The 27,703-nt window shown below is 36.2% G+C and overlaps 1 protein-coding gene across 8 annotated transcripts in view; it reads left to right on the top strand.

Annotated features, from left to right (window-relative positions):
• The window catches only part of ADD3 (adducin 3), a 123,954-nt gene that overhangs the window by 88,875 nt on the left and 7,376 nt on the right, over positions 1 to 27,703 (top strand). For 7 of the 8 annotated variants that reach the window (XR_014253468.1, XM_082425145.1, XM_082425149.1 and 4 more), the window contains exons 2-12: positions 7,550 to 7,773; positions 18,149 to 18,287; positions 20,062 to 20,213; positions 21,178 to 21,258; positions 22,115 to 22,264; positions 22,749 to 22,892; positions 23,005 to 23,103; positions 24,565 to 24,747; positions 25,309 to 25,566; positions 26,864 to 26,983; positions 27,425 to 27,511. Coding sequence is in view for 7 of the 8 variants with exons in the window: in XM_082425145.1 (XP_082281271.1) it covers positions 7,579 to 7,773; positions 18,149 to 18,287; positions 20,062 to 20,213; positions 21,178 to 21,258; positions 22,115 to 22,264; positions 22,749 to 22,892; positions 23,005 to 23,103; positions 24,565 to 24,747; positions 25,309 to 25,566; positions 26,864 to 26,983; positions 27,425 to 27,511 (1,608 nt within the window). In the remaining variant the exon portion in view is untranslated. Of the gene's footprint in view, positions 1 to 3,355; positions 3,395 to 7,549; positions 7,774 to 18,148; positions 18,288 to 20,061; positions 20,214 to 21,177; positions 21,259 to 22,114; positions 22,265 to 22,748; positions 22,893 to 23,004; positions 23,104 to 24,564; positions 24,748 to 25,308; positions 25,567 to 26,863; positions 26,984 to 27,424; positions 27,512 to 27,703 lie in introns of those variants that run through there. The other variant, XM_082425146.1, reaches the window with a different exon arrangement.

Below are 27,703 nucleotides of genomic sequence, written 5' to 3'. Positions count from 1 at the left end.
GATGTTAAACATCTTTTCATATGCTTTTCTACCATGTATCCTTTTCAGTGAAATGGCTGTTCATGTCTTTTGCCCATTTTCTAATTGAATTGTTTGGTTTCTTTTTACTGTTGAGTTTTGAGAGTTTGTTACATATTATATATACTAGTCCTTTGTCAGATGTATGGTTTGCAAATATTTTCTCATGGTCTATGGCTTGTCTTTTCATCCTCTTAACAGGGTCTTTTGCAGATAAACATTTAAAATTTGGGGGAAGTTCAATTTATCAGTTTTCCTTTTATGGACCATGTTTTGGTGTCAAATCTATAAACACTGCCTGGGCCTTAATCCTGAAGATTTTCTGTTTTTTTCTGAAAGCTTTATAGTTTCTATTTTGAGTTAATTTGATCCAGTTTGAGTTAATTTTTTATCATGGTAAAATACATATAACATAAAATTTACCATTTTGAAGTGTATGATTCAGTGGCGTTAAGTACATTCACAATGCTGTACAGCCATCACCACTATCTAGATCCAGAACTTTTTCATCATCTCAGACAGAAACCCAGTACCCATTAAGCAATCACTCCCCATTTCTGCCCCCCACACAACCCAGCCCCTGGCAACCATCAATCTGCTTTCTGTACCATGGATTTACCTGTTCTGGATATTTCATATAAATGAAATCGTATAATATGTGGCCTTTTGTGTCTGGCTTCTTTCACTTAGCTAATGTTTTTGAGGTTCATTCATGTTGTAGATGTATCCGTGCTTCATTTCTTTTATGGATAGATATTCCATTATGTGGCAACACCATATTTATTGTTTATCCATTCATCAGTTGATGGACATCTGGGTTGTTTCCACCTTTTGGCTCTTGTGAATAGTGCAGCTATGAACATTTCATGTACAAGTTTTTGTTTGAATACCTGTCTTCAGTTCTTTTGGGTTAATATTTAGAAGTGAGTTAATTTTTTAATAAGGTATAAGACTTAGGTTGAGGTTCTCTTTCTCTCTTTTTTTTTCTTTGCCTATGGATGTACACTTTCTTCACCTTTTTTTGAGAAGGCTCTCTTGCAAGGGCCATTTTAAACAATATTGTAAAGCTTTTGGAGAATCACTAGAATTTCTGTATGTATACAGTAATTTTGAAGAAAAGCAAAAGAATTTGTAATGGAGCATTGTAAAGATAGTTTGGTGGGTTTTACTGGGGTTTTCTTTATATTATATTTGTGAAAGTTTAGGCTGGGATGTTTCTATTACAGACAAAGCAATGTATTTTCTATGTATTGAGGTGATGAGGGAAAGATAAAACAAGTGAGCCACGAATAGTTTTATCCCGTGGATGACAGGAAGCCATTTAAGGTTATAAGAAAGACACATAATCAGATCAAATTAAAAGATGGAATTTAAGAACGATAACTCTTGGTAGGATGGAATAAGGGCTCTGGTCAGGCAAGACTGACACAAATGTGTAGAAAGGTTTTCACACCCGGTTTAAGTGAACTCACATGCATTTTCTGTGGCATTTCTGACTTAGAAGCTTGAAAAACAACTTGAGAAAAATCAGCCTCAGACTAATAAAACTGGCACCATTTTACATATACTGCTTATGACTTGTTAGTTTTTGTTGAATTTTTTTAAGCTCAAGTACCTAAAATCTTACTCTTGAAACTAGCTTGAGGAGAAAACTTCTATTTAAAGAAGTCTACTTAGCTGCTATCTTTAGGGGCCTATTAATATTGTTATTTTCCTTAGACTACTTTATTCCCCAGCTCCCAGAAAAGAATATTTTAACATTAGTGGGTGAAATATTTTAACATTAGTGGGTAAAGTAACATTAGTGGGTGAATTAGTGGAAATCAAATAACTTGATTTCCTAGTCTTAGTAAAACTGCTGAACTTTATTACAAAATACTATGAAAAAACTTCTGGGTCAACTTTTTAGTGAAGGAGAATAGAGTATATGCATTAATAAGTAATGATTACTAGAGTAATCATTAAGTTTAAAGTTTTCACTTTGGAAACTCAATTTTTCACTTGATATTGTACGAAATTCTGAGAAATGGTAGGAAATTACTACTTGGCTTGCCTTATCAGTCTGTTAGTAAGTTTGCATTGCCTTCTAAGCAAGTGTGAAATTCACCTGTTTCTTTAAAACTCATGTAACTTTTTATTATAACAATAATGTATTTAAATGCTTTAAGTTACCTGTAGGACTGATTTTTAACCAAATCTTTAAGCAATTGCTTCTGTAAGATGTGCTGTTTATCCCGTTGCTAACTTTATTCCCTGGCACATTGCTGTTTCCCTGGGCCTGTACCTTCCTTAGTGTGAGAAAATGTTATGTTCTCTAGGAAGCTTCCCCTTGTGATGGATAGAATCCTTTTCATTGGGTTATAGACACCTCTGAACTACTCTAGGAGCTCCCAGAAGGATTTGATTCAACATTCCATCCACACCTTTAGTACAAGGCCTGGCACATAGTAGATGCTCAATAAATATTTTTGAAGGAAGGAAGGAGGACCTCTGACATATATTTATATACAGCACGTTATTTAACTGTGGCCCATTTATCATTATTTCAGACTAATTTAGGAGTTCTCTCTAAGCATAGAAACCACTTATTTTTATATTGTATAAGCAAATTTATTAGGTTGAGTAAAAATTCTTTAGTCTTTTCCTTTTGGTATCCTAATCTTCCATAATGGTATTTGGTGATATGTGTCTTATGGGTAACTATATAATTGAGATATAATTGACATAACATTGTATATGTTTAAGGTGTACAATGTGATGATTTGATACATGTATAGTGAAATACCATAATAAGGTTAGTTAACACAGCCTTACACCACATACTTATTTTGTTGTTGATATGGTGAGAACATTAAAGTTCTACTTTCATAACAGCTTTTAAATATATAATACAGTATTGTTACTATAGTCATCCTGCTGTACCTTAGATCCCTGGAACTTATAACTGAAAGTTTGTACCCTTTGACCTACATCTCCCCATTTCCCCCACCCCTCAGCCCTTGGCAACCACCATTATACTCTCTGTTTCTGTAAGTCTGATGTTTTTAAATTCTACATATAAGTGAGATCATATGGTATTTCTCTTTGTATGACTTACTTGACTTAGCATAATGCCATCTAGGTCCATCCATGTTGTTGCAAGTGGCAGAATTGCCTTCTTTTTTATGGCTGAGTAATATTTCATCGTGTGTGTGTATCACATTTTCTTTATCCATCCGTCTGTGGATGGACACTTAGGTTGTTTGCATGTCTTGGTTGTTGTAAATAATGCTGAAAGCTTCCCTTATTTTTTTTCTGAATTATGTTTATTTCAGATAATCTTGTGGATCCTAAGTTTTTTCCAGGCTTGAAATAACACTTCAGTCTGTAGTATTTGGTATGTAAAATTGCAAATAATCAGTTGTTGCTTATGATTGGCTTAAAAATCTGTGTAAAACTCTGAGTGTTGAGTATCTAGGTATAGAAGAGCACCAAAATGGCAAACTAGTGTTCTTATTCTTTATTTCTGTATCCTTATAAATTCTCAATTCTTATTCCAAGTACATAAAACTTTGAAACTTCTTGTATTAAAAAGCCATGCTAAATAAGCTTTTAAAAAAAAATTTTTTTTGAAGTATGGTTGATTTACAATGTTGTGTTAATTTCTACTGTACAGCAAAGTGATTCAGTTATACATATATATATACATTCTTTCTCATATTCTTTTCCGTTATGGTTTATCATAGGACATTGAATACAGTTCCCTGTGCTATACAGTAGGACCTTGTTGTTTATCCATTTTATATATAATAGTTTGCATCTGCTAATCCCAGACTCCTAATCCATCCCTCCCCCACCCCTCTCCCCCTTGGCAACCATAAGTCTGTTCAATAATGAGCTTTTGAAGTTTTAAAAAGGTCAGAGTGTTTTGAGTCATTTCTAATCCTATTTCCCCTTTTTGGTGTCATTTCCTCAATTTTGACAGATTCTATAAACTCTGAATTGTTTAATATTTAGGACAGAATGTAGACGAAAAGTCTCAAAATTTTGTAGCCCTCTTATGTTTTATGATATGTTTCATTGTAAAGTGGACTAGGAGGCAGAAATTGTGGCTTTGAATATTGCCTATGACATAAGCAGTGTGATTTTTGGCAGCATGTTTAATCCCCTGAACCTCCAGATTATTAACCTCTATCTCATTGTGTAGTTGCAAAGGTAAAATAAGATAGAAAGGTGTAAGAGCATGGTATAAACCATATAAAGTGTTACATGTATATAATACGTTCTTTTATTATTAAAATGGGTGGTTAGATATATTTTCCTCTTTACCTTACTCATCTAAAAATGCATTCATCAAGAGTTCTTTAAACTCTAAGCTTTTACTTATCAATGTTTCTATTATCAGTTTCTTAAACCAGTGCTGGGACAACAAAATGAATCTACTACAACAGTTCCTTGCTTTTCGCTGTGTTTTAATAAAATTAGTTTATAAGCATCAGCAAATTCAGTTAGACATAAGCTTATTATCTAACTCTGTTCCTCCATTAGGCTAAATAGAGCTTTTTGAGGTTGAGGAATAGGTTAAAATCCAACTGAAGGCAATATTTGTGGAATCTCTTTTTTAAAAATGACTTATTCATAGCCAGTGACCTAGTGTGGTAAACTAAACAGAATTGATTTCTTTATTAATTGATGTCCCATTTATTGAGTACCCACTTAGTCTGTACTTGGCCAGAGCAGCATGACATTTACTAATATATGTGAGTTTGTTTGTTTGCTTTTTTAAAAACTTTCATTCTCCTTGAAATTTTTATCTGCTAGCAGTAAACTATTTTAAGGAGCTCAAATGGCCTTATTATAAAAAGCTTCTAAGAAAACTATGTTCCAAAGATTGGTTAGACCTTTAGACTGCTGATAATCCAGCTGGATATGAAAATAAGTTTCTTACAGTTGGTGCTGTGTGCACCACATTTTTGGATAATAGCAAGATGATGATAAATACCATAGGCTAGGGCTTCCTTGATGGCGCAGTGGTTAAGAATCCACTTGCCAATGCAGGAGACACGGGTTCGAGCCCTGGTCCAGGAAGATCCCACATGCCGCTGAGCAACTAAGCCCGTGCACTACAACAACTGAGCCTGCGCTCTAGAGCCTTTGAGGCACAGCTACTGAAGCCCGTGTGCCTAGAGCCCGCGCTCCGCAACAAGAGAAGTCACCCCAATGAGAAGCCCGCGCACAGCAACGAAGAGTAGCCCCCGCTCCCCGCAACTAGAGAAAGCCCGCGCACAGCAACAAAGACCCAACGCAGCCATAAATAAATAAAATACCATAGGCTAGTGCCAGTCTAATAACAGTGTAGAAAAACCTAATTTTTGGAAGAATATAATATGGCCAGGATCATTCCACTAATAGTGGATGTTATACTAAAAAGAAAAAATGGCCATGTATCCTGTGGAGAACACATATAATGATCAGATATTCATTCTTTAGTTGAGTGTTTCCTCCCAATTTTTAAATTAATGAATTAGGATGTGGAAGACTCAGTTATAGAAAAGCTTATTTTTCACATTTCCTTCACTGATTAGTTGCTTTCTAGTCAAAAAATCAGAATTTCATTAAAGCCATATGGTATAAAGTGTTTTTAACCATATTTCATGAATTTTGGGGGTAGTACACTGGAATAATTTAGGTAGCTTTTAGAATGTTCTGCATGAGATTGATGTTGGCAAGTAAGAGAAAACGGTTTTAACATTGTTTTGCAAAAATTATTTAACAGAATAAGTTTACATTTCCAGGACCAGAATTAATGCAAGAATGTTTAATGTTTTGCAGTGAGTTTACTTGGGCTAAGTTGAGTCAAGGCAGCTTTAGAAATGAATTCTATCAGAGAAGACTATTATTAGAGATAAATGCAGTAACCTCACTGGTTGTCATTGTGCTTAAAAGATGAGATCAGGTATCTCTGGTCTTTATCAGGGATTCAGATCCCTAAGAAAAAGGTGGCCCTTGCCTTTTCCCTTCTGGATCTACCTAGAAACTATTCTGCTGAGAGGGAATCCAAGACTGTGAAGAATCTGCAGAGTTTCAGGTCCACAGATATTTCTCTCCCCTTAGTTTTCTACATAAATAGAAAAAGAATACTTGGAATTTTTCACATTTAATTTCCCTTATTATGAAGTGATTCTTCTTACTAGGCAAATAATCAGTTGAATAAATACCATTTTGTAGTGAGAATGTTTTTTTCTGTTACCCAGTCATTTATATTGAACAGGTTGCATTTGTTACCACCTGTAGAGAAAATTGTGTTAAGCAAAACCGTCTTTACGATTTCTTTTTTAAAATTTGTTTCCTTTTATTCTTCCTTGTTGCACATTTTTTGCACTTTCTACATTCAGTTCAAAAGAACAACTAGGTAAAGGGATACACTAATCAGTGGTGTCCTGTTCTCTTGATTTAGGCTTTTGCCAAATCACATCTAAAAGTTAGAGGAAGCATTCCTTCAGTGTGCAGTGTCTGTTACTCTCTGCTAGGTCAGTGATACTCTAAGTGTGGTCCAGGATCCGGTGCCAGTCTCCAGACTGCAGTCCGTGACAAGTACAGAATATAATATTAAGTGTTTAGATACTTCGTGCAGTTTGACATTGCCGTGACATCTAAATGCATTATTTTGTATTTTACAAAAATACTGGTTTACAGCAAATTGGAGAAAGTCCTTCACCACAGACAATCTGAGAAGCACCGGGTTAGATGACTTCATCAACTTCTAGCACAAGCCATCACAGCCTGGGGCTGGGGATGGATGTTAAATAACTGTCCTGTTGATCTAGCTACAGTTGGTTGTTTAGGTGCTCAGCTGTAGCAAAGCCCAAATGAATTTGTTTCCCTGGCATAAAGTCAAGGATTATCCTAAGTGTCAGTAATAATTAAATGAATCAGCTGTTCCTGTGGTTTCTGAATGGCTTTTTATTTTTTCTTACTTGGATTTGAAGCACTATCTGCTAAAGTTATATAGTCTGGCAAACTTAGTAATTCCTACACTTTCCCTGGAACTTATTGAATCATTTGAAAAGCTTACAACTGTGTTTCTCTCATGTGTTAATAAACTAAAACTACATTCACTATAAAATAGTGATCATTAAATATGGCCAGAGTTTGGTCTAACGTAAAAGCATGAGTAAGAGAGGAAAGAGAAAATCTCCACTAACAGTAATCACTAATTGTGAAAATTTGCTGTCTTAGGTGTGACATTTTACTTTTGGATATTTTGATCATTGCTCCTTTTAAAAATTCGTATAGCAGTTGATGACATTATTATGACTGAACCACAAGTTTCCACTAGCTCTGAAAATATCAATTTCCAATTTAGCATTGTAATCTAAGATATTTTTACCTTAAAAAATTGTTCTAATATTTTTTGAAAAGCTACTTTTTAAAGAAAGTTGCCACTGTTACTCTGAGGGCAAAAAAAAAAAAAGTGCTGCATGACCTATGTAAAATTTGAATTTAATAATGAATTTATTATGAATGTCCTACTTTGTGTTTATTAATGCAGATAGCAAGGAGAATTGGCAGACTTGAAGCATGAGTTCAGATGCTAGCCAAGGCGTGGTCACTACTTCTCCTCTTCCCAGCGTGCCTCACAAAGAGAGGTATTTTGACCGCATCAATGAAAATGACCCAGAATACATAAGGGAGAGGAACATGTCTCCTGATCTACGGCAAGACTTCAATATGATGGAGCAGAGGAAACGAGTTACTCAGATCTTGCAAAGTCCGGTGAGTCAAAATAATTTGAAGGCTATAATTTTTCTTCCTCTTTGGAAACCTTAATACAATGATACTCTCAGGTTAGAAGAGGGGTGGAGGAAGAGTGACTAGTTGTCCCCAATCTTTCAGAGGCAAAATAAGCACCTAATTTATAAATATAATTTACAAGGCTTTAATAATAAACTAGTATCGTCTTGGTGGGATAAATTTTCTTGAGTGATTTCTGAGTGTAATGTTTCATTAAAGGAGGGCAAAAGATGCTACTGAACTCAAGGATGCCCATTACAGACTGAATATCTGTGAAGAAAATAAAGGTATGAGTGAAGTGTTAGGAACCAAGAAATAGATACACCCCATGAACATACTTTCTTCTTCCTTTGGGTATCTTGACACTCAGAGCAGCGTAGGAAGACTTAAGGTTCATGAGGATGTCTGTGATCTGGCAGCCTAATGTTACATACACCTAATGTAGGCACACATATGTGCATACGTACCAAACTAACTAGATTAAACATGGATTCTAACCTTAACTCAAGCTGAAAATTCTGTCTGCCCAGTAATATCCAGACTTTGTAAATCATATTCAAGTGATTTGTTAAGTTTCTTACAAACCTTTAGTGGAATTGTAAAGGTCACATATAAATTTTAGAAAATGAGTGAACAGCTTGATTTAACATGCAAAATGAATTCATAGCTTTATGTATAATGAAGATCATGGGCCCCTTAAGACAGAGTTCAGCATACATAGACACACGATGCCCAGGTTGGGGTTATATTAGATTTCCAACTTAGGTACTGAAATAAACACCAAGACATAGAACTGCCTGAGGTGGCCCTGGTGAATCATTTTTGTTGTGCCCTTGTGGATTTAATCACAGAGGCTGAGTCCAAAGCCAAAGGGGAATTCCACTCCTGAGTAATTCTCCTATATCAGTGGCCTAGATAAAAGCAAGTACAAGTTATAAAAGCAAGGCAAGCTTTGAGGAATTTAAGTATAGCTTAAATGTAAAGCTATCCTTTAAATAAACCCTTAAAGAAACCTTTTCCCAATGAAAAGGAGACTAACCAGAAAATTCATCATGAGGGACTAAAAGTTCAGTGCCTTCTTTTATGCAGACTAGTTTCTATGTTTATAAATACTTGAAGAGCATGCTAATTATATAGATATATTTCCTTCTATAAAGAAACTCCACTTGAAGAACAAACTCATTAGCCAAAGGATTATGGTGATATATAGAATAAAGTAACTGAAAGAATGAGATGAAGTTCAGATTTTGTTCAAGATTATTACATATTGAGACTTCTTTGGAAAGTGCTCCAAAGAGGACCATTCAATTCTAACTAAAGTTTAAAAGGAAAAAGTACCAAACTACATTTCTATGCCAGGGTTTTTAAAAAATAATTTCTCCACTAAACTAAGGACAGTATAACAGTGAGGAGATTACCTAATGTTTTTACTTGTGTATTGCTACTTGTAGATTGGCTTAAGAGTATCCATTTTACTTATGCCCAGGGGAACTTAATGAAAGAATGGGAAAGGGCAGGTATATAGATTGTCATTTCCATGTTCATATAGCAAGAGTGATAATTTTTAGCCCAGAGAGAAACAAAGAAAATTTAAAAGAATTGTGGATTGATCATTTTTTTCCTAGATCTTTGCTAGTGAATTTAAAATCTTGTTTGTGAAAGACTTGGAAAAGTATATATATTTTGTCTTTCTGCCATGTTTTAGGACAATGGCTTTCAAATTTCTTCTAATACAACAAACTTTTCACCACAGGAAATGATATATGGTGGCCTGTATTGCTGAATAACAAAACCTAGCAGCTTAAAACAACAAGCTTTTAATAGCTTGTCATTTCTGTGGGTCAGGCATTCAGGAGCAGCTTAGCTGAGTGGATCTGGCTTAAGGTTTCTCATAAAGTTGCAGTCAAGACATCAGTCAGGGCTGCTGCATCCGAAGGCTTGACTGGGGTGGAAGTTTCTGGTCTTAAGATGGGTCACTCACAAGACTGTCAGCAAAAGGCTACAGTTCCTTGCCACATGGACCTTAACCTGAGGCTGTTTGAGTGTTCTCCCCCAGAGGAAGTATCTGAGAGCAAAGAGGAGCCTGCAATGCCTTTTATGACCTAATCTCAGACATTAAACACCATCACTTCCACCATATTTATTAGTTAGAAGTGAGTCACTAAGTTCAACCCATACTCAAGGGGAGAGGAATTAAGCTCCACCTTTTGAGGGGAGGATTGTCCACTGTCTGATCATAATGTATTTTAAAAGTATCACAGTCTGCCACAATTTATTTACCTTCCTTCCACATGCAAAATACACTCACCATCTCCTAACACCCCTGCAAAAGTTTCATCCCATTACAACATTAGCCTGAATCCAGAATATCATCATCTAAATATGGTCCAGGTATAGATGATACTCAAGTGTAATTTCTTAAGTACAGTTCCTCTCAGTCTATAGACCGGAGACCTAAAGAGACAAGTTATCTGCCCCACACACACCCAGTGGTAGGACAGGCAAAGATAACTGCTATAGACATTCCTGTTCAAAAAGGGAGAAAATTGGGAGTACAAAGAAGTCACTGGTCCATAGCAATTCTGAAATTCATCTGGGCAAATGTTCGGCAGTTCCCTTGATGAAGACTCAGTCCTTCTACTTAGTAGGAATCAGTCTCCCTAGTTCTTGGCTCTGCCCTCTGAGCTTTTGGTTCCACTCTCTGAATCATCCTTCCTTTTCCTTAAAAGGTAGCCTGTGTTTGCAACTGTGTATTTTTCTCACCCTGTTTCCTTCTTGTAGAGGTTTTAGAGTTCAAAGACCTCTTTCCTTTTTGTACTCTCTTTGTTTCTTTAAGTCCAAGCTTGTAATGTTTCTGTGAATATAATCTTCTTAAAACCTTTGTGTGTCTCCTGTGAATATTGGGGTTCATTCTGTTAGACAAAACCCATAACCAATAAAGATCAAAATCAAAGGTATTACTAATTCATGTTTGTAAGAAACAAATTTGTAATCCTTCTATTTTAATTGCTGAGTTCATTTGGGAAGAAAGGAAATCAGGAGAGAAACTAATAAAAGCAAAGTATAATACTTTTTTTTAAAGCACTTACTATGTACCAGGCACCTATTATGTATCAAATCCTATTTAATCCTCAAAACAACTCAATCAAAGAAGTATTACTATCCCTAGTTTACAGTGGAATAAACTGAAACTTAGAGGCATTAAACACCTTGCAGAAGTTTTTACAAGCTTAGTTAAATGGTGGGGTCTGTATGTAAACTCCAAAGCTCACACCCTTACCCACTAGGCTGTACCACTTAAAGCATTCAATAACTATGAAAAAATTCCACTCATATATTATTGTTTCATTCTTCTTCAAATTCTCTTGCTCAAGTTAATTCAACCCAACTCAAGAAGAGTTTCGAATCATAAGACATTTTGGTGTCTGTAAATTTGGATAACAAGCATGACACCTTATTGCCTTAAGCTGAGAAAATACGAGCAATTTGTCTCATCCTAACTCCAAGTTATTACTTCTTTCTAGGAATTTCACGACCTTTTGTCTTTTTTTTTTTTTTTTTTTGAATTTAAGAAAGTATTTGTCTTAGAAATTAAGGGCTGGCGAGTAAACTTGTTTAGCTAGAGATTTTGTTAATGCACTAGGGAGAATCCATAAGTTTTCTTTGACCAATATATTCCTCATATATATGTCTCTGATGACATATATATGATTGCCCTTGTCTCGGAATGAAGTGTCCAGGGCAAACTGTTAGAATTAAATGATGGACCTCATCAAAGTTAAAGAATCATGTAAGTTGAAAACTAACAGCACATTGTGCATAGTAGATATTTAGTAAATTCTGAATACATGGATGGATGGATATATGAATAGCTGAGTGGGCTTTGAGTCATTAAACACTTGAATGTTGTCCAGCAAGCTCCTACTGAACTTGACTGCTTAAATGACAATCAGTTGGTGGGTTTCAGAAAAAGAATGAACGTTCTTAAGCCATATCACTCTAAGAAGCAATTTAGACTTGTTAACAGAAGTGTGTAATGTTACTCTGAAAGATAGGACAATAGGAGTGTAGGTGGTGATTGCTCAGGCACATGACACACTAACATTTCTTAATAAAAGGGCAGTGTGTAATGCTTCAAACTTATTTTAAAGGTAGCAGAAACTTCAAAGCCATATACATGTTAGAATATCACTGTAATCAAGGCCTAAAATGTTAACAGATCACCTCAGTTAGAATAGTTGGTCAAAATTACCATGATTTATCTGGTCACTTCGGAAGTTGCAGATGCAAGTATTCTTTATTAACTTTGTTTGCATTTTTATTTTATACCAGCTTTAAGAAAAGATATTATCCTAACCTTTAGCTTTATATTAATTGAGACACATAGATAGAGGAGAAAGATCATCCAGAAGAAAATTTGGTTTATTTGTGTTTTCTCCTTTCAACAGGACCAGTGGTAATCTATTTCCAAATGAATACATTTCTTAATGGAGAAATTCTAAGTAAGTTTGTTATGCTCCTAATCCCACTTTAGGAGAGATCTAAGAGCATAATTGCAGGGTGCCTTGGGAGCAGCAAGTCCGTAATCTGTTTTTCTTTTTGCTCCAGTTTTTCTTTCTAGTAATTATTATGAGGTAGAACATCCAGATGCGGATATTTAAAATCCAGTTCTGATACTTATCAGTATTCTGTTAACTGATTTTCGTAAGTTAGACGTTACTTATAGGTCAGTCTATGTAATTTTTTTTAGCCTTAACCAAAATAATCGCATCAAGTCAGTTTCTTTTATCAAATTGGTTCTCTTTTCTGTGATTTAAAAATAAAAAATCTTTCATCTATTGCCACTTTCTCCTGAAAGTTCTGATCTTAGATGCAGAAGCCTTAAGATCTGATGTTTCAAATTACTCCTACTTTTGGTGTATAGTATACATGAATATGTATATACTTAAAGTATATACTTTAAGAGTATACTTAAAGTATACTCTGACCTTACGTGAATCTCAAATCTCTGAATCTTTTGTGTTTTTACAAGTTTATTTTTATCCATACCTTTATGAATTCAAAGTTTACAGGATCACTCCTTCAACATTGACAGGAGAAGTATCAAATGAAACGGGTGAGATTCAGAGAAGGCTTTAAAGGCAGGCACCCTCTCTCTAACTTAAACATTTTGTTTTTCACCTAGTGATTTTTTTTTTTTTAACCACACTTTTTTGGACATGTGTTTGATGAGAGAGCTGTCCAAACTATAATGTTCTGGGGACAAACCAAGTTTTCAAGTAGGATTTTCTTTGAGTTGAAGAATTAAATGACTTTTCAAAAATGTATAACCTTCTGTGAAGATTCATTTCTTATTTTAAAAAACTGAATTTCTCCCATTAGGTGATGGACAAGCCTTATTACACAGGAGGAGTTTCTCATTCAAGTGACAGACTGTTAAGACTGTTTTCTAGAACTTCAGATTCCAGTGCTAATAACCTATGAAATGGATCTTTGCTATCATTAACTCAAGAGGAGATCAGATTCTTTGCATTCTTTCCTTATATCTAGGAAAATATAGAAAAGAAGCTCTAACTTACGATTATAATAATTGAGCACTGAATAATTGTGTCCAGGAGACTCTAGAAGTGTGAAAGACACAGTCCCAGCCATCAGATATTACTGTATAGTAGAGTATGAAAAATAAATCACAATCATGGTAGCTACCCTAATTGTAGTATAGGCAAATGTTAAAATAATTCAAAGTGGGGTGAGAAGAGAAGAAGTATGGAGATCCCTCCTAACTGTGGTGATTAAAGGAGAGACTTCAAGGAGAAGGTGACATTTTAAGACGAGTGTTGAGTAAAGGGTAAGAATTCATCTGGTAGAGGAACAGTAGAAGCCAGCATTTCCATTTGATGAAATACAGTGAGCAAGGATAGAAAAGTACAAGTTGTGATCAGAGAATACTCAGCAAACCTCATAGGCTACCAGAGCATGAGGTAGTAATGGGAGATACAGCCAAAAATTGACCTAACTGATTGTAGAGATCCTGCAGTACCAGACTATTGTGACCTAAGTTAGAGGTCAGCCCATTTTCTCATCATTTCCAGTTTTAATGTGTTTATATAAATGTTTTATACATGCATATATGCATATAGTGTTTGTTTTGGATCTTGGCTCACCACCACTTAATAGCTATGTGACATTAGGAAACTCACTTAACTTGAGCTTCACTTTTCCTTGTTGGTAAAAATGGACCTCACATGGTGGTTGTGACAGTTTAATGAAATAACATAAAAGCATGTAGTGCAGTGCCTAGCACATAGTAGACAACTGTTTTTGTGGAAATGTATACATAGGGTTAAATACAATATCACTAACTTAAAGCATTTTTATGCTTTTGTGACAACACTTTGAAGATTATAATCATAATTCATTAGACTGTATTTTGGTTTTTGAAGGCCTTAAAGAATCTATCACCCCGATGGCACTCTGCCTTATTCATGTTCATGTATTCATGTGTTCAGGAACTGCCTTCTCTTCTCTGTTCTTCTCTATCTGAGAAGGAAGACGGTTTATGCTGTAAAACCACATATGTGTATGTGTTGTTTGATATTTTAACCTGACTCTTCTCTAGTAGAGACCCTAGGGAATTGTTGGTTTAATCTGACTTCAGAAGCCCCAGCATGTGATCTTGCTGCCCTGCTTATAAGTGAGTTTCTCATTCTGCTTTGGTGGGAGAATTCCTAGCTATAAGAGGGCAAGTTTTGGTACTCCAAGATCTGCTGTATAATTTTTTTTGCTTTATCTATCATTATAACCTAATGCTCTAATCTAGCCTAAGAGGTTTACTCATATTTCTGATCACAGCACACCTGCTGCCTTATTAGTTGTACAGGCATACCTAAGAGATATTTCAGGTTCAGTTACAGACCACTGTAATAAGACAAACGTTGCAATAAAGTGAGTCACACGAATTTTTTGGTTTCCCAGTGCATGTTAAAGTTATATTTACAATATACTGTAGTCTATTAAGTGTGCAGTAGCATTGTGTCTAAAAAAACAATGTACGTACCTTAATTTTAAAATAATGCTATTGGAAAAATGGCACTGATAGACTTGCTCGGCTCAGAGTTGCCACAAACCTTCAATTTGTAAAAAACACAGTATCTGCAAAGTGCAATAAACTGAAGTGCAATAAAACGAGGTATGCCTGTGTTTGGTTTCAGTGATAGAGCCCATCTCTGATAAAATTAGGCAAATATCTGTGCCCAACTGAGAATTCGAGATTTGAATCTTTATTCCATTTACTTGTTAGCTGTGTAACCGTGAGCAAGTCATTGCCTATTTCAGGACTTTGTTGTGAGATTCAAATGAATCAACTGTAAAGGACTATTTTATTATCATTGAATTTTAGTAGGAATATGATTAACTATCCACCATAAAGACAAGCAAAATTTTTATTATTTTAACGAAAGCTTAAGTTTACTGATAAATTTTAAAAACCAGCTGAAACAATTTTATATCATTAGTAAATTTTATACTGACTGTTTTATGGCTTAGGTAATTATCTGAACAATATTTCAGAAATATTTGAAACATAATAACTGAGTTATAAATGTTCATGACAAAAAAATATTAAATCTTTTGGAATAGAAGAATTCATATCTGTTGAGGCACTGTCAACTATATAAAAAGGCTGGGGACATTTCATTTACTTTGAAAATTATTTTCTCCTATATTGCATAGAAGCAATTCACTAGCCTTAAAGGGGAAATTCATATTTTTTTCTTAATTAATTTCAGAAGGGCTTATACATTCCTCTGTGACACCATGGATCATCTCAGAGCTTTAGGATGGTACTCACCATACTATGGGATAAATGGAAGTAAAAAAAGCATTTTCACTGATAAAAAAAGCATTTGACCTGAGTCCTTGCCTCTGACATTTACCAGCTCTGTGACCTCTGTGAACGAATTTTTCAACCTTTCTTATTTAGCTTTCTCAATCCACCCAGCAAAAATTTCTCATCAGGGTCATAAATAGTCATGATTCTCTTGAGCAACTAGTTGGGTTTTGTTTTTTTTTCTTAAAACCCTTGTAAACCAGCATATTGAGCGATTGTGTTGATTCATGTTGGCTGCTGGAGACTTTAGATAAAAGTTGGCCCATCTCTAGCAAATGATACAATTTTATAGTATGCTTTTTGTATCTTAACCTCATTCCTGGCTCTATCTTACCTTCATATGCCTATTTTCTCGTTAGCTTGATTTTTCTTACCTATATTTAATTTATTTTCGTGTCATGTTAATCTATGGAATCTGCCTTAAATTCTTCCTGGAATAACATAAGGTGCATTCAATAAAATAAATTATGCCTACTTCTTAGAGCTATTGTGATACATACAGTAGGTATAAATTTTTTTTTGCACTGAATCAAAGAATATTGGTTATAGCTGCTTTGAACTGTGGAAGGTTTAAATAGAGTTTGGTTTTGAAGGGAAGATAAAGTTTCAGAAGAGCATTTTGGCCCATTGCCAGGTATCTAGAAGTTTTCTGTAGCTTATATAAAGATAAATGAGTATATCTGGAAGATTCTTTTCCTTTCAGCCTTAAACATGGTAAAACACTCATGTTATTCATCAGTATGAATGCGTCCATCCATCTTATATGCAGCTCACAACCATTTTATGTTCACAAGGTCTTAGACATGTATTAATGGAGTTTTCTGATAAATGTAATGTGTCTTTGTAGAGAATATTTTATACGATAGTTTCTCCGGTTTAAATCATGTATTTAAATGAACTAGATAAAAGTCAATGGAATTAGATGTTTAGAATTTTTTTTATAATTATGCTAAGGATTTACATTTAATAAGCCTTGAATTTGTAAAAGAAAAACCATGTTTAACTGGTATAAACTGCTCTATGAACTCAGAATTCAAATATGGTCACAACTAGTATTTTTAAAATTAATCATTCAAACATCCATTTGCTGTATGAGCAGAAAGTTTTCTAAAAGCAACACGAGCATGAGTCAGTACTAGTTCTAATATGTACTACCACCTCATAGCCTCACAACCACGTTTCCACTTTCACCATGGGCTTCTCTGCCATTATTTAAATTTTTTTTAAAAGTTCTTCCTTCTGAAAACCTCAGAGGTGTTCAGCCATCCTCTAAGCAAAGCTACGTCTAAGCAACTGCTCCAGGAGATCTTATTTCCAGCCTTATAGAGGAGGGCTACTCTCAGCGACTTGAAGGAGAGTCACTCTTCTAAGGAGGATTTCCCAGTGATCTCCATGGTGTTTATATCTACCCCTCTTGGAGGTAATGTTTCCAAAGCAGTTTTCTGCCTTCTCCCTCTTAGGTGAAGTGGGAACAAACTGAATTTAATTTCCAGCAGGGCATTCTGCTATACATGTAACCAATCTCAAACGGAAGAGCAAGGTCTAGATGGTTTATATTGCAAGAGTCTTCATGTTTAAGATGAATGAATATAAACATGAGCAAGAGAATAAATGATGAATTTAATAAAATAAGTGTTGGATGGGTGTGATAGAAATACAAAACCAGCTATTTCAACTAATGTGAAGGATTGGGAGATGTTTCAAATGATGAATCATATTAGCAACTCAAGGGTTACTGGAATAGAAAATTTTCTCTTAATGTTCAGTATTTTTATTTATATAAATACTGCTTCTGCCACACATACCCCGCCCCCCGCAAAAAAAAAAAAAAAGAAAAGAAAGAGAAGCAGCGCTCCAGAACAGGAACATACAGTACCCAAAGTTGGGGGGAAAAGTTCTTTCTTTAGCACAGTGTTGCATAAGGGGAGTAATCAGCTCTCAGCTTTTATAAGTTTGCTTGCAGAGTTTATAGAGCTACGGAATTGCCATGGAAACCGTAAAATGGAAGCCATGATTTACTATGTCTTAGTGAAAACTTTTGCTGGGAGTTGCTATAGTCAGAGTCATGCCCCATTCAGATAAGAACTCTATCCTAACCTAGATAATGAGCTGCTAGGCAAGGAATGGGTCTCTTTTTACATCAGTCTGTACTTGGTGCTCTAGTTGCATATTATTAACAAAGTTGCTTTTACCTATACCTGTCTATTATAGATGTTGTAATAGCTCATTTGCTTTGAGATTAAGAATGCCTAATGATTTTCCCTCCCCTGAAAGCAAGCTTCTTGCTTCTTCTTCCAGTGTTTTAATTTTATTGTTTTGTGTTTTATATTTGTTTTAAAATAATGTACATAAAAGCTATTCAAGAGAGGGATGGGGGAAGAAGACTGATTACATCAGAGCAAGTTATGTTTGGGTCGTTCTGCTCCAAGCGAGATGCATGTGCTCAGTGATTATTTTTGTGTATTACAGGCCTTTCGGGAAGACCTGGAATGCCTTATTCAAGAACAGATGAAGAAAGGCCACAATCCAACTGGATTACTAGCATTACAACAGATTGCAGATTACATCATGGCCAATTCTTTCTCGGGCTTTACTTCACCTCCCCTCAGTACGTCAGTTTCGTAAAGTTTAAAAGACCGTAATTTCATCTCTACTTTGTACACTGCACATTTCTAGCAGCATATTCTGACCTGGTTCAGTCCTTAAGTTGATAACATCTAATAGTTAGAGTGACATAGTGTTAGGATCTCTTACTTTTTCATACCAACCAGACATTTATTAGACTTTGTGAGGATTACAAAATAGTTATAAAATGTGGTCCCTGCCCCAGATAAATGCATATTTGAATTGAGGAGACATACAGTGAATGCACAAAAGATTAAAACTGCAAGGTAACTGTAGAGGAAAAAATTACAAAGCAGCTCGTAAGAAATTGTCTAATGACCTTTTCTAAGTCATCTTGCCATGAACTCAGAGTTGGAATTGATTGTTGGCTGAAGTGGACTGAGAGAACTTTGTGGAAGAAGAGAGGCCTCAACTAACCAGACTTTAAAGGATGGAGCAGTTAGAACTTGGTGTAAAAGGGTTTAGGCCATTTTATTCATTCAACAGTTCTTCAGCGAGAGCACCAATTTGGTGGACTGAACACTAAGGATACCAAGAATCATAAGGCGTTGAGTCCAAGCACTCTACATCTCAGAGAGACATGCACAGAACTCATTGCTGTACCAGGGCAGGTACACAGAGTCCCAGACCATCAGGGACTTTTCTTTTCCTTCTCTTTCTTCCTATGTTACTTCCTCTGTTTTCTTTTTGGTTAAAGATTTACAAACAGGAATTCAACAAATTCAAATACTTCGCAAATAGAGGAATGGTATGAAAAGAGACATGATGGTGGGAACGTGCAAGGTGAGGGTAGAACTCCTAAGTGGATCAGTATGTTGGGACATACATACTGGTTAAAGAATCTTTGAAAGAGTCCCAAAGTGAATTATAAGTGCTTGAACTAAAGTAGTAGTTGCGGGTAAAAGAAGGAAGAGATCAGTGAGAAGGGCATAGCCAAGGAAGAGGAGAGAAGACTTAGCAACAGGTTTGAATGTGGTGATGGCGGGGGTGGCGGATGGATGGTGAGAACGATGAGTTCCAAAATCACTCACTCTTCCAGCCTGGGAGAAACATTCTGTCAGAATCAACAGGAAAATTAAAATGTTGAGCTAGTTTGGTTCACTTTTTCTGTAACATTGATTATCTGTCATGTGCCATGCATCCTAACAAGAGTCCATAAGGGCTAAGGGATAAGAGGTCCACGATAGTACCACACAGGCCTGGAAAAGAAGTCTAGGAAAGAGGTGGGAAATGGGGTCCAGGAGAATGAAGACTGAGCGAAAGTTGAATTCAGCAATTGGGTCATTAGAGATCAAGACTAGTGTTTGTTGCTTGGTGAGGGCAGAAACCAGACTGCTGTTTGACTGCATTCTTAAATATTTTTTGTTTGAATAAAAGTCAAAAGAGGTATTAGAAAGGTACAATAGCTTTCTGTTGAGATCTTTTCATCATAAAATTAGCAATAACCTCAGTATTAGTAACGCTTTTACCATTGGGATCCTGTGACCATTTTTCCCCAGTGGTGTGAGCCTGACTCCCTAACATCACTCTCGAACAAGTACTAGATGAAACAGCAAGGCGATAGCTGATACGTATTTTTACTCTCAGTGTACTTCTCTGAAGGAAGATAAGCTAATGCAACATTGTGTGGGCTGATAAGGTTCAGATCATCATTTACAGGCTGGGACACTCTCGGACTCAGGCTGCTTCCTGGCAACTAATTTTCAGGTAAGGAATTATTTGACCTGAATCTTTCTCCACAATTTTTCCTCTTTTAGGTCTCGGCATGGTCACACCTATCAATGACCTTCCTGGGACAGATACATCCTCGTACATGAAGGGAGAAAAGCTTACTCGCTGTAAACTTGCCAGCCTATACAGACTTGCAGATTTGTTTGGATGGGCCCACCTGGCAAATACATACATCTCAGTGAGTCCTTCGTCTTTCAGTTCCTTTTTCTAAAATCCCAACTTAAAGGCAGCTATACTCTCCTCACCTTTACTCAGAAGTCTGGTTTTCAGGCCTTATTCTCTGAACCTAGCACGCTGGACCACAACCTCATCCTGATATAAACCTTATGTTTAAGGGAGAGGCTGCAGTTACCCCAGCGTTCTTCTCCATTTGTTATCTGCGTTGTTTCCTTAATTCAGACCAGTCACAGAACCTATCCAGGAAGAAATCCTCCTGGCAGAATTTTCTCTCTCTGTGTTAATTATATCTGAGAGTCAGTGATGTTAAAAAATGCTTTAAAAAGCACTTGGGGCAGGGAAAATAGAGGGGGCCAGGGAAGTTTCCTCTCTCATCTTTATTTTTTTAATATATTTTTCCCATTCATCATCATCTTGTTTTCATGTTGCCACACTTGGACACAAGACAATATTTGGAAGCAAAAAGTATGAAAATATTGTGTGATGAAAATGGCACAGATGTGAGGTGCAGTCTTCCTACAACTTTTCGTCCCTTCCTCCAGCTATTCCTTGGTTTCCCCTTCCATTTCCACCTTAATTCGTTCCTAGGAAGAGAATCTATTCTCTTTCCTTTGCCCATTTCCCCTTAATTTCCATATTGTATTGGGTTGAACAATGCTGGCATTCGTTTCTCCTGCATGTAGCTGACCCTAAATAACCTTAGAACCCCCAAAATAACACTTTTAGGTAAGTCCAATACATGAGAAACTAATGTCAGAATTTTTTAGCAAGTACTTGAGGGCTTGAGGGAAGAAAACTTTTCAAGGAAAGTTTCATGTTGCACAGCTTTAATTTCTGCTTTGTTTTTCCCCCCAGATATCTTACAGTTATTCATTGTAAATATATTCCTAGTCATGTTTACACTGCAAAATATGAACACCTCATAGTAAATCTGTATTGTTTTGGTTTTTTTTTCTTTCTCCCAGGTAAGAATAAGTAAGGAGCAAGACCACATAATAATAATTCCCAGAGGCCTGTCTTTTTCTGAAGCCACAGCCTCCAATTTGGTACAATTTTCATTCCTATGTTACTTTTTCTGTGCTTCCTTGTACTTTTCTGACAGATTTTAGCTTTTAATACAGGACAGAACAAGAAAAAGTATGGATGGAAGAACATTTACTAGTGAACAGGGAAGAATTTGGAAAGCTAATGTTGATTTTTAAGAAAAGCTTTAGCGTTCAAGAAAAACAGGGTAGTTGAAGAGCCTAATAAATGAATTGGTCTAATCAGTTAACCTATTCTTGTTTTGAAGAGAATCTTGATTTTTTTCACCCTGAACTCTCTGTAATTTGTTTCTTTAAAAAAAACAAAAAATAAAAAAACTACACACACACAAGTCTGTATATTTTATAGCTAGATTTAAACAAAGTTCAGTTGGTGTGAGTATAGGGTCTGACATTCTAGTATTTTATTTTTCCATGATTGTACCCCGAGCCACTGTCATTGGCCTCTAGAAGAGTAGGAACTACGTTGGTTCTGGTGCTATAGTGTTAATTAGCAAATGAACATTTTCCAGCCAGTTCAGTAAATGCCAGACTTATCCAGACCTTCAGTGAAGAGCTTAAGTTATTCAATTTCTTGGAAACTGTGCTTCTTGCTAAATGCTAAGTTTTCTTGCAGACTACCTGTTTTTGTAAATAAAATTTTATGGGAACAAAGCCACACCCATTCTTTTACAGTAGTTTGTGGCTGCTTTTATACTACAGTGGCAGAGTTGAGTAGTTGCAACAGAGGCCCACAAAATCTAAAATATTTGCTATCTGGCTTTTGACAAAAAGTTTGCCACCCCCTGGTTTAGCTCATGAAACACAGGAAACTTTGATGCACATGTGCCAGTTAACTGTGTCTTTCTGATTTTTCCAGGTGAAAGTCAATATAATAGGAGAAGTGGTTGATCAGGGAAGTACTAATTTGAAAATTGACCACACAGGCTTCAGTCCCCATGCCGCAATCTATTCAACACGTCCTGATGTTAAGTGTGTGATACACATCCATACCCTTGCAACGGCAGCTGTAAGTCACTGAAGGGCCAAAATCAACAATGACCCTGGGAAGTGTAGTTTTTCATGGCTTTCATTACATGATACTTTATAATCTTCATTCTTTCAGACCCCACCGTTTGAAGTTATTTTCAAAGTATTAATCCTCTGCATATCCAGAAAGCCAAAGGCCCTTTGGAGTAAATGCTACTGTTCTAGGAAACAACTGGAGAGATAGCATTTGCATTTTTGAACTCATCAGTTTAATAATGGGGTCATTGAGTTCTTTAGAGCAAGGTTTCTTTCCTAATATCTGGCACAGCATGTAAATTGAGTAGTATCCCCAAAAGGTCTTTTTTTTTTCTCTTGAAGAAGTGAAGAACTAAAGTGGGAGGTGGGCTGGAATGGTGAACACAGTGAATAGGCCAGTGCTTCCTGAGCTGACTGAAGAATCCAGTTCCTATGAAGGTGTAGTTAGTAACTAAGTGTGTTATCTTGGCATGAACCCAACCAAATAGGTATCCTCCATGAAGTGCGGGATCCTTCCAATTTCTCAAGAGTCCCTGATCTTGGGAGATGTCGCCTATTATGACTACCAAGGGTCACTTGATGAACAGGAGGAGAGAATTCAACTGCAGAAAGTTCTGGGGCCAAGTTGTAAGGTATGTAGTAGAGTTTCTATCTAAGGAGCTATTTTTGTTGCTGTTACTGTTGATGAAAGCAGTGTGAGCTATGCCAGTTATTTAAAGTGATTGCTTTGGGATTCTATTTTAGGTGCTGGTACTCAGAAATCATGGTGTGGTAGCACTTGGAGAAACAGTTGAGGAGGCTTTTCATTACATTTTTAATGTGCAGATAGCCTGTGAGATTCAGGTAAGAAAAATTGTTTACCCCCCTCTTTTTTTGTTTTTTGCTTTGTTATTTGTTGTGTTGGGTATTGTGTTTACTTATTTCCAGAGTTCTATCAGTTGGTAGCTTTTTGTTTTGTCTTTTAAGAGAAGTTCTGCTTCACTTGAGTAAAAAAGGGTCAACTGAGGTATCTCTTGAATTGAAAACAGGAGGAAAGAAAATTAAAATTCATATACAGACACACACACCAAATCTAAGTTCTTCATAAACATCATTTTCCTCATAATCCTACTTTTTAAGATGGTATAGTTGCACATTTCTCCATTTTCACCCTCTAGTGATGTGGTGCTAATTGAGAAACAAAGGTGACTACCAGTTATCAGAGATCAGCTGTGCTGTGGCCACTTTTATAAAAAGTATAAGAGCAGTGCCAGAAGTTTTATGAACTCATGCAGTTTCCAGCGATGCCACAGCCTCAGCCTCATTATTATAATGGATTACTTATTAGCCACTTTTTCCCCAGAGAAGCTGAATGCATTTAATGGCCCTAATTTCCCCCTTTAAGAAAAATCAAGGGCTTCCCTGGTGGTGCAGTGGTTGAGAGTTTGCCTGCCAATGCAGGGGACACGGTTTCGAGCCCTGGTCTGGGAAGATCCCACATGCCGTGGAGCAACTGGGCCCGTGAGCCACAATTACTGAGCCTGCGCGTCTGGAGCCTGTGCTCCACAACAAGAGAGGCCGCGATAGTGAGAGGCCCGCGCACCGCGATGAAGAGTGGCCCCCGCTCGCCGCAACTAGAGAAAGCCCTCACACAGAAACGAAGACCCAACACAGCCATAAATAAATAAATTAATTAATTAATTAATTAATTAATTTTTAAAAAGTCTTTCAAAAAAAAAAGAAAGAAAAATCAAGCAGATTCTCTTGAAGTAAATGGTAATAATCTGAATTTATTGGAAAGGCCGCAAAAAAGGGGGAAAAAACTTTTTCTACCAACTTGTCTTAACAACCACTTTTTTTTTTTCTTTTTTGCTTTAATGGTCGCTCTTCTTCTCAAATGAGGCTATGAAAAGCTTAATTATATTGAAATAATGAGCTGACTTCTGCCTAAATATTCTTAAATTCACAGTATAGTGTTTATATTCCTTTAAAATTATAACTGTCAACAAAAGTATTAACTGGATTGCCATGGGAAAACTACAAGGAAAGAACTTTAAAATTTGGCAAGAGAATTCAGTTTCTTCAAGTATATTAAAAGGTATGGCTCTAAATGTGTTTTCCATCAGGGAGGGTCAGAGTCCTGGAAGGTATAGATAGATGGAAAAGATACTTCAGCTGCCTGCTTTCACAAGTGTATTTCTTTGTTGGCAGCCCGGAGGGAAGTGTTACAGATATTTGCTGAATCAACCTTATGCCTCTTTAAAAGTGAAATACTCATTCTAGTCTTTACAGTCCTGTGCCTCTATATTTTGCCATTGATTACAGGTGCGGGCATTAGCAGGGGCAGGTGGAGTAGACAATCTGCTTGTACTGGATCTTCAGAAGTATAAAGCTTCCACTCACACTGTGGCAGCATCTGGAGGAGGAGGAGTGAATATGGGTTCCCATCAAAAATGGAAGGTTGGCGAGATTGAGTTTGAAGGGCTGATGAGGACTCTGGACAATTTGGTAGGTGAAAAATTGAACATAACCTTGATTTCATGTTTCCAGATTCAAGAGCAGATGTTTCCATCTCCCTTTGGTTTTGGAACACGCTCCTTGCTCCAGAGTGTGACCCTAGGAAGGAATTCAGTGTATTTTAAGAATCAGTGAAACATGCAACTGTCATCTTATCTTAGTTATTAGCCTCTTGCACTAAGAGTCAGAAGGCAGATTGCCTTCAGACCCAGGAACAAATACTTAAATGAGCACTGAGATTTGGCCTCCAGAAAACCAGTTTATATCTAGGAAAATGTTTCTGGTGAGCAGTTTTGAAATTACCTTTGTCAGGAACAGTTGTGTGAGTGGAAATTGCTTTGTCAGCTGAAATCAGTTTTAACCAGATCTTGAAATTTGCTTAATTTTCAACTCTAGTGTTATGTGGAGGTTATATGGAGTTTGGAAGGATCTTCCCTTTATTTGTTTTTCTGTAAAAGGGTCTTATTGAATCATTTGTTTAAAGAATTAGACTCTAAATGCTGTGTTTGGTACAAGTTTGATAGCTTCAAATGTGGTCTTTCCCTCCCCTAGGGATATAGAACAGGCTATGCTTACAGGCATCCTCTCATTCGAGAAAAGCCTAGGCACAAGAGTGATGTGGAGATCCCAGCAACTGTGACTGCCTTTTCCTTTGAAGATGATACAGTGCCACTCTCTCCTCTCAAATACATGGCACAGAGGCAGCAGCGTGAAAAAACAAGATGGCTGAACTCACCAAATACCTACATGAAAGTGAATGTGCCTGAGGAGTCTCGGAATGGGGAGACCAGTCCCAGGACCAAAATCACAGTACGCCCCTACTTTACGTGGTTTGCCTTTACTAAATATTTTGCCTAGTTACTGATGAATTGAATGGTCTATGTTGAAAATATTGGGGAAGTAGAATATAACATTAACAATAATATCGCTATAACTTATCAGGTAACCTTTGTGCAAGGCACTTTGTTCTAAGTGCCGTACATGAATTATCTCATTTACTTCTCCTAATATGGAAAGGATGCTGTTTTTCTCCTCCATTTTATAGATGAGAAAACTGAGGCACAGAGGGATTAACTAATCATTTGTGAATGGTAGAATCAGGGTTTGAATGCAGGCAGTCTGACTCTGGAGCCCAGTGTTACCCATTGCATGATACTGCTTTGTAGTTTATATTGTACTTGTGAATCAGAACTATAAAAGTTATCAACACCTAACGGTGCCAGATTTTGCGAATTACTGCACATAGGCAAGATCTTGTAGATAAAGATACAGGTTATCTTAAATTTTCCAGCATTTTGTCTCAGATTTGGTTTAATTTTGGAGTGCTTATCACTAAATATTCTATAGATACTCAAAATTGGTTCATCCTATCATATAAATCAGTAGTATTTAATATGGAAATACCTAGGCGTCAAAGTTTTTTTTTCCCCTAGTCTATATTGATTTCTTATCTTCTAGTAAAAGAACATAAGTTTCTCAGAATTAATTTTATTGACAGAAACTAATGGCCAGTTATCATTAATCTTGATGAATATTAGCTTTCTTTAAGGGATATAATGGGTAAATGAGAAGAATTATTTAAGGCTCTTCCACCCCTGTGGTGCCCTTATACTATAGATTACTACAAGATTATCCCCTTTGTAAAATGCTGGTCAGGGGCTTGGCCCATTCTGTCAGCCAAAAATAAAAATGAAATCTGGAAAACTAAATCTTAAGAGATTTCTTGAGTCCTTTTTGATGACTTCTTAGCCATCATCACTTAAAACTTGAATGCAGGTGGCAACTCTGAATGTGAGTTAATGTGAGATCAAGCTCTATATGCTTGAAATATTTTCACCAACATATTTAAAATGCCAAAAGAAAAAAATTTAAATAGGCATAATTTAGTATTCATGTGAATAGTAATGACATTTGTTTGTTTTTAAGTGAATGCTGATTCTAACTAGTATGGGAGATACACTAATTGACCACTAAAAACTACTCAGTGAAATTCTTTAAAATATTAGCAGTGTATGCACCCACCCACTGGAGTCAATAAACAGTTGTCAAGAACCTACCATATTTCCTTAACACAAAGCTTCATTCTAGAAAATTTTTGATTCTTTAGTGGATGAAAGCAGAGGACTCTTCAAAAGTTAGTAGTGGAACACCTATCAAAATTGAAGATCCAAATCAGTTTGTTCCTTTAAACACAAACCCGAATGAAGTACTAGAAAAGAGAAATAAGGTAAGACATGGTCGATCTTCTGTGACTAGAGGAGGCCTTTTTATGCTGTTTTATGTTTAAATCACTGGTGACTGAATCTGATTAATACTAAGCTTAGAGGTTTAAATACAGAAGAATTTGAAATTTAATTCTGTATAATTTTAGGTTGTATTGAATACCTCCAGCTCTGTTCTAGTTTCTGGTGAGCGGGCTGTACAGGGAAGAAGTATTAGACATATTTCTGCTGTATTAGTGAAAAATGTAGTCCTCTAACAATGTAAGACAATAGGAAATCACACATCAAGAAGAGTGGAGGAGATTAATGTGAGTTGTTATGATGGTAAAAGAGGGCTTTGTGGAGGTGGGAATTAAAGAGGCTCTTACCCTGGGTGGGGTCAAATAGTAAGCCAAAGGTCACCTGCAGAGTTGCCCCCAAGAACTTGTTACTGTTTTTCAATTCAGATTCGAGAACAAAATCGATATGACTTGAAAACAGCAGGACCACAATCTCAGTTGCTTGCTGGAATTGTTGTGGATAAGCCTCCTTCTGTAAGTCCATAAAGCAATATGATCTTTGTTTTCACATTAATTTCTTTGCTTTTTAAATATGAATATCTGTCTTTACTAAAGTTAATGTAAACACGAGTTAAAAAGTCAAATAATCCCCAAGACTTAAAATGTCACCTTCAGTTCCCAATTTCTAGGGGCAAGGACTTTATTCTAGCATATACCTTTGTTTCT

Source organism: Balaenoptera physalus, assembly GCF_965194825.1.
Source record: "Balaenoptera physalus genome assembly, chromosome: 14".
NCBI lineage: Eukaryota > Metazoa > Chordata > Mammalia > Artiodactyla > Balaenopteridae > Balaenoptera > Balaenoptera physalus.
Note: the sequence above shows the minus strand (reverse complement) of the source record. Positions and strands in the feature narration are given on the sequence as shown.